The sequence below is a fragment of the Cricetulus griseus genome, chromosome 7 (assembly GCF_003668045.3).
Source record: "Cricetulus griseus strain 17A/GY chromosome 7, alternate assembly CriGri-PICRH-1.0, whole genome shotgun sequence".
NCBI lineage: Eukaryota > Metazoa > Chordata > Mammalia > Rodentia > Cricetidae > Cricetulus > Cricetulus griseus.
Window position 1 is genome coordinate 83,100,093 of NC_048600.1, and position 12,901 is coordinate 83,112,993.

Genomic DNA, 12,901 nt, shown 5'->3' on the forward strand with positions numbered 1-12,901 from the left:
TCCAGACCTACCAAACCGGTGTGCCCAATATCGTTGCTTCCTCTAGGGGAAATTCCTTTTCTGGGCTAATGAATCAGCCCCTGCCCCCTAAATCAGAGAGGAATAGGGACACTTGGCTTGAGTGGGCTATCCTGCGGATAACTCTTACCTAGTTTTGACCTGACCCCCCAGGAAGCACAACACTCTCCCCTCCCCCGCCAGAACTGAGTGGTCCCTGAGGATGAGGGAAGACACAGTACCTGTCCCCAGGGAGCTTCACTTCCCAGTGAACTGGCCTGGCCTGGCTTTCTCCAGCTTCCTGCGCCTTTCTGGGGGAATCTCCTGCAGGCTGATGCCATGGTTGCTGGCCCTGCAGGGAGGAGACTGCAGCCTCAGGGAAGAGAAATAGGGGTGAGGGAGGTCAGGACTTGGATTGGGAGGAGAGTTGGTGTAGGAGGCACAAAGAGCCCATTGGCTGGCGCCACTGAGAAGCCAGTTACCCAGCTGTCGTCCAGCAGGTTCAAGCCAACCACTCACCCTGGTTGCAGATCTGGTGGCTTGGGAATGGGCTTGTTGAAGCCGACTCTGCCCACAAGCCAGTACGTGTCCTCAGCACCCTTGCCCTGGGGAAACACAAAAGAGGGGAGACATGGGGAGACCAGGGTGAGGGATGAAGAATCTTTAGGTCTAAGTGAAACCCGGAGACCATACATCTGTAAGGACCCTCACAAAGCAGCAGAGTGTGGTCCACACTTACCTTCAGCTCTGTGCGGCCTCGCAGCTCCATCTGGAAACCCTGGTCCAGAGCATTAAGAATCCGAACAGTGCTCAGGTTCACGTGGATGCGGTAAGCTGAGGCAGTGAGCGAACACCATGATCTCAGGGTTCACCTGTCATGTCCCCATCCTGGACCACCTGCCCCCTCCAGCCTCTCTCCACCTCCCCGAGCTCTCCTTTGTCTGTTACACTCACGCAGCCCAGTGGACTCCATTCGTGAGGCTGTGTTGACTGTGTCCCCAAACAGGCAGTACCGAGGCATGGTGAGGCCCACCACACCAGCCACGCACGGGCCTGGGGAAGTATGGCAGGTCAGAGGGGGCAAGAAGGCAGGCAGAGACAGCACCCAGCAGCCAGGCTGCACAAAGGGCCCTGAGAGACCCCACGCTCTCTACCAACTTCCCCAATAAAAACATTCAAGGCAAGCCCCACCCCATCCCACCCCACCCCTACCAAGGGTTTGCCTCCTATAGCTGAAACCTGGAGCCCAGCAGCGGGGAGGGCTGAGTAGTCACCTGAGTGCAGGCCAATGCGGATGCGCACTGGGACCTCAGGCATATGGCGCATGCGGAAAGAGCCTACGGCACTGAGGATGTCCAGAGACATGTTGGCAATCTCGGCAGCATGCCGCTGCCCATTCCTCTGTGGCAGCCCGGAGGCCACCATATAGGCATCTCCAATTGTTTCCACCTGGGGGAGAGGGTGGTGTCTGTTCAGTTCTGAACACCCCTCCCCCAGTAGTCACATCAGTGTCACTTGTCCGGAGGTCTAAAGGGGTTAAAGACAGATGATCCTGAGGAAGCCAAGGTGGTAGTCAGGAGTTGCCCTGGGGCCTGAAGGAAGAGATTAGTGACAGGAGGGCTGAGGAAAACTAACCGGTGTCCTGAGGCAGGCGGAACTGCCTCATTTAAACTGAAAGCCAGAGCCAGGCAACACTGGCACGTGCTTTAAACCCAGGACTCGGGAGGCAGAGGCAGTAGGATTGCTACAAGTCTGAGACCAGCCTGGTCTACACGACAAGTTCTAAGACACCCAGGTATCCATAGAAAACAAAACCAAACCTTGTAGACATCGTGGGAACCAATGATGGCGTCAAAGAGTGTATAGAGGTCATTAAGCAGGTCTACCACCTCAATGGGCTCACTCATGGCGGAAATGGTGGTGAAGCCCACAATGTCACTGAAGTACAGTGTCACCTCTTCAAAGTACTCGGGCTCCACAGATGTCCCCATCTTCAGGGCCTCAGCCACAGATCTAGGAATGGCAAGCAGCGGGGTCACCTGGAGGCTACCCCAGTCTGGCCACCCTTTCCCCACACTCCTGTCCACATAGGCACCCACGGAGGCAGCATCTGTGTGAGCAGCCTGTCAGTCTTCTGCTTCTCCTGCTCTAACTCCTCTGTGCGTTCTCGGATCAGGTCCTCCAGGTTACTGGAGTATTGTTCTAGCATCCGAAGCATGGAGTCAATGATGTTCATCTTCCGGCCCTTGTTGATGCTCTTGAACTAGGAGAGGAGAAAGCTTTTTAAAAAAAACAAAACAAAACAAAACAAAAAAACACCGAAGATGCTGGCTGCCATGGTGCTCTCCTGTGCTGCTCATGGGGCTATATATCTGAGCACCATTTACCTTCTACTCACGAAGCACCCCAGACTCCTGGCCACGAGGTTTGCAGATATTATTATGAGTTGTGTGAAAAATGAGGGTTCCCACAGATAGCTTCTCTGAGTTGGAATTGACAAGGCACTGAACTCAGGCTAAAGGTTTTCCTATCTCAATAAACCAAGTACATGTCTGGTTCTTATTCAATGTTATTTGATGTAAGTATTTCTTCTACCCAGAGTTCTCTTTCCCATTCCAAAGGCCTCCACAAGTCCTCATCTGCATTCTAGACCTTCCCTACCAAATTTGCAGTTCCTGGGTTAATCCTTAGGAAAGAGCCTAAAAGATCAAAGCTCCTGCCGGCCTGCTTGCCTGGGAACAGGACACTAACAAGAACCTGGGATCCCAGGGGCCAGCCCAGTCCTCGCCCAATCCCAGCTCCTGACCAGGTCAAAGGTGCGGTCCATAGAGGGACGAAGTTCTGGCTGCTCAGCCCAGCACTGTGTCATCAGCTGGATGCACTCCATGGGTGCCTGGTCCATTGACACCAAGGGCCGACACAGTGGAGGAGGGCTCTTTACCCTCTGGATCACTTCTGGAGGCAAGAAGAAACTGTGAGAAGTGGGCGACCCCAAATAAAACCCACCTCTGTTGTTAGCCTAAGATGGGGCACTGAAAGAGGTCTCATGAGCCCAAACTGGTCTCCAGCTTACAATATAGCTGAAGATGACCCCGGAACTTTTAACCCTTCCACTTCCCAAGCAAGTGCTGGGACCACAGACTTGCGCTACTTTGCCCAGATATTGAGGTGCTAGGAATTGAACTCAGGGCTTTGTGTACACTAGGCAATTAAGTACTCTACCAACCATCCAGAGAGGATTGTTTCTTTGTTTGTTTGTTTGTTTGTTTTGAGACAGGGTTTCTCTATGTAGCCTTGGCTGTCCTGGAACTTACTCTACAGACCAGGCTGGCCTCAAACTCACAGAGATCCGCCTGTGTCCCGAGTGCTGGGATTAAAGGTGTGCGCCACCACTGCCTGGCTAGGAGTTTTAAAATTAACACTTCCAAGCCTTAGGAGATGGCTCAGTCAGTAAGTGCCTGGCATGCAAGCCAGAAGACCTGAGCTTGGGTCTCCAGCAGCCACATTAAAATAATTAATGGCTGTGTGATGGAAGAGCAGGGTGGGTCCAGGGTCGGGACAGAAGCTGTTAAGATCTGTGCCCTGAAACACCCGCCTCATGCTTGGCTTTCCCACTGCTGTCTTCAGAGCCCAGCTCTAAGAAAGCTACCACAAAATTAAGTCTCACCACTGGCTTCACTTTATTAAAGAGCCAGGTTGGGTCTGGCTTGGCTGTTTTGACCTGGACCCAAGCCACCTTACCCTCGGGTGTTAGCTCCAGCATGGCATAGGGGGCGCTGCGGCACACGACCTCCTGCATGATGATACCCAGGCTATAGACATCGCCAGCTAGGGTTCCCCGTCGCTCCAGGGCTGGGTCCCGAAGCAGCTCTGGGGCTGTCCATAGCTGATCTAGGAACAAGGAAGAGCGGCTTGGGCACGAGAGAGGCTGCGGTGGCCTTGAGGATCAGATCCTCGTCCTCACTGATACTAATCAACGCAACGACCCCTCAAATATTTCAGAGCAGAGTCTATTTGAGATTCAAAACTTTCCAGAGAAAAGCCGGCCCTCAGAAAGGCGGTGCCTAAAGGGAGACTCCGCCTCAGGAGAGCCAGCTTTCAGCAAATCACAGCGTATCCGCAGAGCTCAGGCACTCCCCAGCAAGCCCCTACGTCTCAGTCTCCCGGTTAGTGTTAGTAGATCTGGAATGTGAAGAGTGCGAGGAAGGGATGGAGGAGAAAGCACTTGCAACTATGCAGAACCTAAAGGATGCTCCAGTGCTGGGGGTGGGGGTGGAGGGTGGGGGGCAGCTGGGGACTCCTACCCTCCGCACTGGGAGGCTCAGGTAACACCCTTTGCGCTTCCAGCAGTCGCCCGTGGCCATGATCTGTCACCTTGAGCACGAACCTCCCGTCCACCACGCAGTTCCGAGACTTAAGCCTCCCGTGGGCCACACCGCGATGGTGCAGATATCTCATTCCCTTGGAAGGGGTGGAGGAAGAGGCAGCCTTAGTTCCCCTGACCCCTACCCCGCCAGCACATCTCTACCTCCCGCAAACACACATCCAGGCACACACACACACACACACACACACACACACACACAGACACACACACCTTGATGAGGTCCAGCAAGAGTGAAGACTTGAACATCCAGTCCAGCTTTATGTCTCTCTGGGCCAGGAGGTCATGGAGGGAGCCCCGAGCACAGTGTTCTGAGACTACAGCCAAGATGCCCTCCCCAGGGGCTGCAGGACTGTCTGCTGTCCCCGCCAGGAAGAGCCCCAGGTAGAGGACCACATTCTCATGCCGAAGCTCCCGCAGCTGAAAGGCAGAAACCCAGGTTTTTTTTCCTCCCTAGGAGGCAATGCACCGAGCACCAGTCATTTTCCCCTCCCCCCCCCAAGCCGATTCAGTGTCTATTTGGAACATCCAAACTGGGAATACAGGATTGAAAACGGTAAGTAAAATAGGATGGGGGTGGGAGGCCTTTCTTCTCTATATAATTCTGTTCAAATTATGAATGGCTAAGCTTAAAATTATGAATGAAAAGACGAACATACACTGGGGATTAGGAGCCAGTCAGGTTTCGATTTACTAACTATAAAGCTGAGGGACTAAGTTAACTAGAGAGTTAAGTGAAGTCGTAAAGGTAAAACGCTGCAGGTAGGATCGCTACCATAACCTGCTTTTTCTTTCTAATGTGGCAGTCTTTGGTGAAGGACCAGACAGAACAAATGCTGCTGCCTTCCAGCTGTCCCTGGGACCACATGCCCAGTTAAGGGGCAGCTTTCATTTTAAACACCTGGTGTCAAATGGTGACTTTGTCCACACCCACAAAGGCAGCCCACTTAAGTCACTCACAGCTGTGATCACAAGCCCCAGTGACTGCCTCCTGGAAAGAGACCAAACCAAGGACGCTTGGTGCTGGGGGAAGAGGGCCAGGAAAGTTGAAAGCACGGGAATAAGCTGTTCTACTGCCTCCTTGCCAAATGCCCACTTTATTCACTATGTCAATACCACTGGGGCCATATTACACAGGTGTCCTCACAGAAGTGGAAATCCATTTACATTTTTTCTCTGAAAATATGTTTATTTATTTATTATTTATATATGTGGGCATATCTGCATATGTGTATGCGTGTGGGCATATACATGCCATGGTACCCATGTGGAGATCAGAGGGCAACTTAGCAGGAGTCAGCTCTTTCCTTCCATAATGTGGGTTCTGGGAAACAAATCCATGTGATCAGACTTGTCAGTAGGCACCTTGGTCCATTAAGTCATCTCAATGGGTCCTCATTTTTACTTTTTTTTTTTTTTAATCGTCTCACTCAACACAAATCCGCTGGCCTCCGATATTCCAGACCCTGTGCTGGGTGCTGGGAATATGGTAGCACCCTCATTAAACTTCCACCCATGGTGGAGGCAGATAAACCAGACCATAGCTGAATATACAACTTTTTTTGTGTTTTGGTTTTTTTTTTTTTTTTTTTTTCAAGACAGGGTTTTTCTGTGTAGCTTTGGAACCTATCCTGGCACTTGCTCTGTAGACCAGGCTGGCTGGAACTCACAGAGATCCGCCTGCCTCTGCCTCCCGAGTGCTGGGATTAAAGGCGTGCGCCACCAACGCCCAGCTTGAACGTACAGCTTTTGTGATAAATTCACACTTCACTTGTCACATATAAGTTGTGATAAGAGTATCAAAGAAAAAGTTAATATCATGAGATATGGTAAGAAGTCCTCTCCAGAGTGGAAGGAAACCACTGGAATTACCCCTGTAACCTGCTACAAAAAGAAGCCAGGAATGGGCAGCCAGCCAGCCAGCCAACTCCCCATCATGGCTTACCTTGGAGAAGGCCATCCTGGTTGCTGGCCTGATAGCCAGGTGATGATCTCCTGGAAATTTCTTCAGCCAAACCCAGTCTCCCTGCAGCAGAAGGTTAAGGAATTGAGTCCTTGTAGTCCCAAGATGCAAGCTGCTCTAGGGCTCTCACATTTCCACTGGCCCAGTGCCCGAGAGCACATCTGTTATAAGACAGAGAACCACAGATGCAAGCAGCTCAATGTTTCACAGGTAGCTGGGCCAGGGCCCAGGTGAGCAAGATGTGGAGCCATGTATGGTGGTCCTCACCTCCCCAGATATACCCATCCATGTTCACACAAGCGAACTGTTACGTACACAGCCCTCGTCACTGCCCCTTGTCATGAGAGAGCGCTGTACTAGGAGTTTTCAGGGATTATAATGAGCCAGCTATGGAGGGAGGTGTCACCCCTTTGGGTCCTGGCCTCATTGTCTCCAGCTGCTTGTGGGGTCAGTTCATGGTATGCCTTGGTGTAGCCACTTGGTTCAGTGATCTGCTGCTGTCACCTGGGTGAACAAGGAGCCCTTTGCTCTTAATTTGCCCTGGTCCTTGCAAATCAGATTAGTGGTCCTGCTTGTTGCTAAGAGATATGAACTAGAAGAGATTCATGAGGATTTGGTATTACCTCCTAATAAGCATTTGGAAGTAAATGTAGAGATGCATTTTAATGGCCATTAAAACCTGGGGGTTGCATTTAGTGGGCTGGGGCAGAGAAAAGAAAGACTTAGATAGGCAGAGGGTGGACCCAAGCAACTAACAACTTGCTTAAAATAACAGTAATATGGAGCTGGAGAGATGGCTCAATGGTTAAGAGTACCGGATTCAATCCCTAGCACCCACATGGCAGCTCACAACAGTCTGAAACTCCAAGACCTGATACTCTCACACAGACATACATGCAGGCAAGACACCAATGCACATAAAATAAAAATAAATAAATTATTTTAAAAACCAATAATAATGTGTCCCTGAGAACCGGTCATCATGGTCTCGGGTGACACAGTAAGACCCTTTTCATTCTCTCCAAGACCTTGAGCTTGGGTGCTCTCCCACTCTTTCATTGAGCTGAACTTTCCAAACCTCCTCCTGGCATGTCTCGTCCACTCGTCCACGTTCACAAGTCCCGGCCCAGCTGTTAATGTTCTCTGGCATTCCTTTTCTGATGGAGGACTTGTGTTCCTGATTCTGACCAGAACTGGTTGAAAATGTTGAGGGGGCAGGGGCGGGGATTCTCAGTAGAGAAGGCATTGGCCTCACTGGCTACACCAGCCTGCATGCTGATGCCAGCATGCTCCATAGCAGCCCCAGCCTTCAGATTTTGGGTTTTGGGGAGCTCTCACCTGGATCTTGTGGCAGAAAGGATTTCCAGATTGGAGAATCAGGTTAGGATTGCTAAATCTGTGACTTTTACCCTAGATCCTCCCCACCTTCATCTCCATGCTTGGAGCCTGCAGGATGCGACTTGACTCTCCCTTGGGAGTGTTTTTCCTCTTGGCACTGGTTCCAGCAGTCTTCTTTTTTCTCCCCTCCTGGAGTACCAGTCAGCCTAAGTGGGGATTAGCTCACCTCATAGAGGCCAATGTTGGTGCTCTCCGGGGGCTGGCTGGGGACACTTCGAATGTCTGATGTGCTCCGGGTAGCCAGACTCGATCTACTGCCCTGGGCCACCTGAGGACAGAGGTCAATGCAAGTGTCAGAATATATTCAGGGGCTAAAGTCCTCGGTTGCGGTTGCTGAGTTCTGTGGGTGAAAGAGAGGAAGTAAAGGAATCTGCAGGACAGGTGGAAATGGTACCCAGTACACCACACTTTACAGTTTACAAAACAAATACTTATTTTCTAGTTGGACCTTCACACCAGCCCAAGACAGGAGATGAGGTTTCAGATTCCCAAGGACAAAGCTGGGCCAGAAGCTGTTTCTCACATGGGAGCTGGGGGGACAGCTGGCTCAGGGAAGGGACAGGTGGCTCCTGGCTCCCTGCTTTCCTGACCTTCCGAGAGCTGCCCCCCTGTGGGTGGAGGAAGGTAACATCTTCCAGAGTCAGGATGATCTTGTTGGGGCCGGAGACCATTTGCATGTGTAGCAGCCTGTGCCTGGTGGGGGACAGTGATCATCCCCACAAATTCCATAAGAAGCCAGCAGGGGATAGAGCAGAGGGGTGTCATTAGTTCCAGGAAGGGTACTGGAATATAGCTATTCTCTAAACATGCTCTGGAACTCTGCCAACTCCCTGGATCTCATGTCCCTCCCCAAGACGACTTTCCCCGTCTTGTGGACCTCACCGCCTGGCTTTGTGGCACAATTCTACTCCCCTCACTCACCTCAAGTAATGAGCCAGGAAGGCTCCAATCAGTGCCACCCCTATCACCAGGAGGAAGCCAACAAAGACCAGGCCTGGCTCCACTCCTGAAGGGACAAAGAGAGGGACACTTGGTCTTGGAAGGAGAAGACCCCTTAAGTGAGGGCGATGTTCAATCAGTCATGCCAAATCTAAGAAATGGGCTTTTGAGCTGTGTGAAAGCTCACAAATTCCTCTGGAGATGCTGCAGGGTCCTCGAGGGCTTTGGAAATCCTTGAGAGGAGCCCTGAGCAAGACATGGGCTGAAGGAGGACCTGGGAAAATAATGGGGTTCCCTCTCTCACAACTTTGTGAATTGCCATGCTGTTTCAGTGGGAGCCTGAGGGTGCTCCCCTCACCTCCGTTGCAGATCACATCTGGATCAAACCAGCAGGAAGGGTCTGGTCCAGGTGCAGGTCCACCTCGAGGGAAGTGCACAGGGGTCCCAGCTGAGCGCATAGAGCCTCGGATGGGATCCAGCAGGTGTGTGGCATGGAGCCGGTCTCCGGATGCATCTGTGTCCAGCAGCACAAAGGAGGGCTCCTCGGTTCTTCCCAGGACCCCGCAAAAGCCAGAGACTTGGGCTTCCTGAACTTGGCGGGCCACAGATGCACCTGACACCCAGCCACCACCCACAGCTGCTCTGGCTCTTGTCACTCCCCCAGCCAACAGGAAAACAGCATCATAGATGGTTCCAAACAGTGGAGAGACCTAGATGAGAGGAGAGGAGAGAGTGAGGACTTAGATCCCATAAATGGGTGAGAATTCTCTAGAATGCCTATTCCTTCATCAGCCCCACTAGCTCTGAGGGTTCCTATCTCCTAGGTGAAGGCTCCCCATCCTCCTCACTGTCTGCTGGCATTGTTGGTACCTCCTTTCAGGGATTAGCTTCTTCTCTCATGACTTCAGTGACTTTCCATAGTCGAAACTTTCCCATCTAGTTTTTTGCCTGGCTTATGCCTTTAATCTCATCACCTACCATTCATCTAAAGCCTCTCCCCCAACCCCCTGCTCATGTCTTTTTGTTATTGTCTGTTTAATGTATTGAGTCTTTCTAAATTGCTGAGTTTGACCTTAAACTCATTCTGTAGCCTAGGCAGATGTCCTCCTGTTTCTAGGTGGGTACTCAGCAGACAGTGGATTTTTGATCCTCTTGCTTTAGCCTTTTGGGCAGCTGGGATTTCTTGCCCACGTTACCAGGCCTACCTTGGTTATCAGTGCTTCTTCCATCCCTACCCAAAGAAGTACTACCATTGGTACCTCTCCTCACTACTATTCCTGTTCTTGGGATGGCAGACACCACAGAATACTAGTGACACCACAGTGTGTGAGACGGTCCTCTCCTGTGAGCAAACTTTCCTTTAGTTTAGGCGGAAAGACAAGGATGCTAAAGAAGTGCAATGGTGAAGGCACAGGGGGGGTGGGAGGGCTCTAGGCATGAGAAGGAGGGAGGAAGAGGTGGAAGGTTCCAGAAGCAGTGACCATCCCCCGGGGAGAATGGGGTAGGAGGGAGAAGGACACATTCAGGGGACCTAAAGTGGCTTAGTCTGGCAGAGTTCATGTGAGACGTAAGAGAAGTGAGACTCAAGTCCTGTTAGGACATGTGAAGAGACCTCCATCTATGCAGGGCAATGAAGGGCCCCAACTCGGGCTGCAGGAAGCCGTCTAAAAACTACCGGGAAGGCTTGAACCAGGTCTTGGAATTGTAAAGCACATCCATTTCTGAAGCCAGATCTCGTTGTTGGTGGAAAGAAGCCTGGGTCATGTGAGAGTTGGGAGACTCTCACATGGCTTGGGTCTAGAAATACTGTGGCCTGAGTCAGGGCAATGTCAGTGAAGGAGGACAGTACAAATGGAGTCTAATGACCTTTAGGGAGGAAAAGGGCTTCTTTCCTGGGTTTGACGGGGACGAGGAGGAGCCGGGTCTCCAGCATGAACAGCTGGCTGCACTACTCACTGACAACTGATGACAGCATCATTGCCCCTTGCCTTTCTCTCCTTCCCCCCGACTGACAGATCCCCCTATCCCGTCTCACTCTTCATTGATTATTCCCATTCTGTCTTCTTTTCTACCCCAAACACCTCCATGGAGAAGGTTAGAGGCATTGGTGGGGCGTGGTTCAGCATGTCCTCACCCACTCCCCACCTTAGCCTTCTTTAGGTGGTCCCTCTGGAATATGAGTCTGGCTATTTATTTGTTTTGGGAAATTGAACCTAAGGCCTTGCACAAGTCTGCCAAGCATCCTCCACTGTGCTGTATAGCCATCTCTTTGGTTTGTTTGTTTGTTTGTTTGAAGCAGGGGGTAATTGTAGTAATGAGGATGCCCTAAGCAAAACCAGAACTTCTACAGCACCCAGGAAACTCCAGATCAGTTGCAGCTTCGGTTCATTCCCCATTGGCTCCACCCTCCCCGTCCCATTGGCTCCACCCTCCCCTGTCCCATTGGCTCCACCCTCCTCATTCCCACCGGCTCCACCCTCCCCTGTCCCATTGGCTCCACCCTCCTCACTCCCACTGGCTCCACCCTCCTCATTCCCACTGACTCCACCCTCCTTATTCCCACTGGCTCCACCCACCCCCTCCCACTGACTCCACCCTCCTCATTCCCACTGGCTCCACCCTCCTCACTCCCACTGGCTCCACCCTCCTCACTCCCACTGGCTCCACCCTCCTCACTCCCACTGGCTCCACCCTCCTCATTCCCACCGGCTCCACCCTCCCCTGTCCCAGGGACTACTCCTCCCCTTTCCTACAGGCTTCATTTTCTTCTTTCCCACTGTCTCCACGCGCCCCTTTCCCATTTCCCACCCTCCTCTTCCTACTGGTTCCAGCCTTCTCTCCTCGTCTGTTTTCTGCTCACTCCCCTGGCACTCCTCCCTCTTCTCTATTCATTAGTCGGTCTACCTGCTGCAGGTTGAGGTCAGGGGGCAGCTCCTGGTGCTCTTGGGCCCTGCGCAGGCTGTCCTGCACGCTGCCTCCCGGAGGACAGTGGCGCGTGAGTGTGAGCACCGCATCGTGAGCCCTGCGAAGCTGGGAGCTGTTGACAAGTGCAGCCAGAGCCTCCGGGCCTGGAGACAACGCATAGTGAAGCGTGTCGAAGGGCAGGAAGACCAGAGAGCCGTCAGTCAGGCCCAGCTCTTCCGCAGCTTCCAGTAGGTAGCGCTGCTCCTCGCCGCCCAGCAGCACCGAGTGCATCACCATGATCACTACTGCGGACACAGAGGCTGGCTCGCTGCGCTGCCCGCTGCCCGCAGGACCCGCCCATCTCCCCTCACTCTACGTGGGAGCCCACCTCTAACTCTAGGCCCATCTCGGATCCTCCTGAGGGCCTTCCGAGCTCCAGACAGGTCTGAGGGCTCCATGGTGGTTACTAGGGCAACTGGCAAGTCCCGGGCCCTGAGTGCTGTGGACAGCGCACGTCCCGCCTCCACCCACAGGTCCTGGGGCGCGGTGATGAGAGCCACGCGCGCCCAGCGGAATGCTCTAAGGAGGACGTAGAGGGCATCTGCAGCGGGGGTCACCGCCGGGGCTGTAGTGCCAGCCGCCCGAGTGCCTGGGCAGCCCCAGGGCACCAGCGCTACTCCAGCCTCCTGGGCTAGTAGCTCCGCTGGCCGGCAGGCTGCCGCGTTCACCGGACCCACCAGGCCAGAGACTCGAGCCAGCGCAGAGGACACGGCCCCCAGAGAGCCCGGGGTCAGGCAAGGCTCTGGGAGCAGCGCAACCTCGAACCGGGGGCCGCCGTCCAGGGCAAGGTCACGATTCAGGCGGTTGGCGGCCAGACGCGCAGCCAGATCCGGGCGGGCCCGGGCGAAGATTGGGTCACAAGTCCAGGGGCCCAGGACCCCCACTTTGAACACGGCCGAAAGGGCAGCAGGCGGCGGGAGCAGCAGCAGGAGCAGGAGACCGGACAGCCGAGGCCCTGGCCAGCGCAGGACCCTCGAAAGGCTGCACACAGGGACGCAGAACCCGGCGTCGGGAAGCCCACCCGCTGGCAGGAGCCACGCGGTCATTGCCCTCTTCTGTGAACACAGAACGAGCAGGAGGAGAGTTGAGATCCCCAGCTCTCCCTTAGGGTTCTCCGCTCAAGCCGGTTTTTCAAATCCCTCCCAACCCCAAGGGTGTCTAGGCTTCCACTCACTTGGAGCCTACATGGGGGCAGTGCACCGCCCCAAGGCCTCTCTGGCCTGGCCTGCTTGTCCCCACTTGTTTATCCTCCTCCC

General features: G+C 53.4%; 1 protein-coding gene across 1 annotated transcript; it reads right to left on the reverse strand.

Moving 5' to 3' along the window:
* Positions 1-255: 255 nt before the first annotated feature.
* Gucy2d (guanylate cyclase 2D, retinal) lies at positions 256-12,691 on the reverse strand. Its single transcript, XM_035448307.1, has 18 exons — positions 11,974-12,691; positions 11,586-11,890; positions 9,040-9,391; positions 8,664-8,748; positions 8,333-8,435; positions 7,909-8,010; positions 6,327-6,407; positions 4,595-4,801; positions 4,302-4,458; positions 3,739-3,888; positions 2,804-2,952; positions 2,097-2,260; positions 1,818-2,010; positions 1,272-1,446; positions 952-1,050; positions 737-831; positions 517-602; positions 256-349 (listed from the first exon to the last, which is right to left on the reverse strand). The coding sequence occupies exons 1-18, from the start codon at positions 12,689-12,691 to the stop codon at positions 256-258; spliced, it is 3,315 nt and encodes a 1,104-aa protein (XP_035304198.1).
* Positions 12,692-12,901: the final 210 nt, after the last annotated feature.

Bases quoted from the DNA above. Each gene is read 5' to 3' on its own strand.
- Gucy2d (XM_035448307.1), bottom strand. From the start codon at position 12,691: ATGACCGCGTGGCTCCTGCCAGCGGGTGGGCTTCCCGACGCCGGGTTC. The intron at 9,392-11,585 runs GTAGACCGACTA...CCTCTCATCTAG, and splicing joins CTGACCTCAACCTGCAGCAG to GTCTCTCCACTGTTTGGAAC. The intron at 832-951 runs GTGAGTGTAACA...TCACTGCCTCAG, and splicing joins AATGGAGTCCACTGGGCTGC to CTTACCGCATCCACGTGAAC.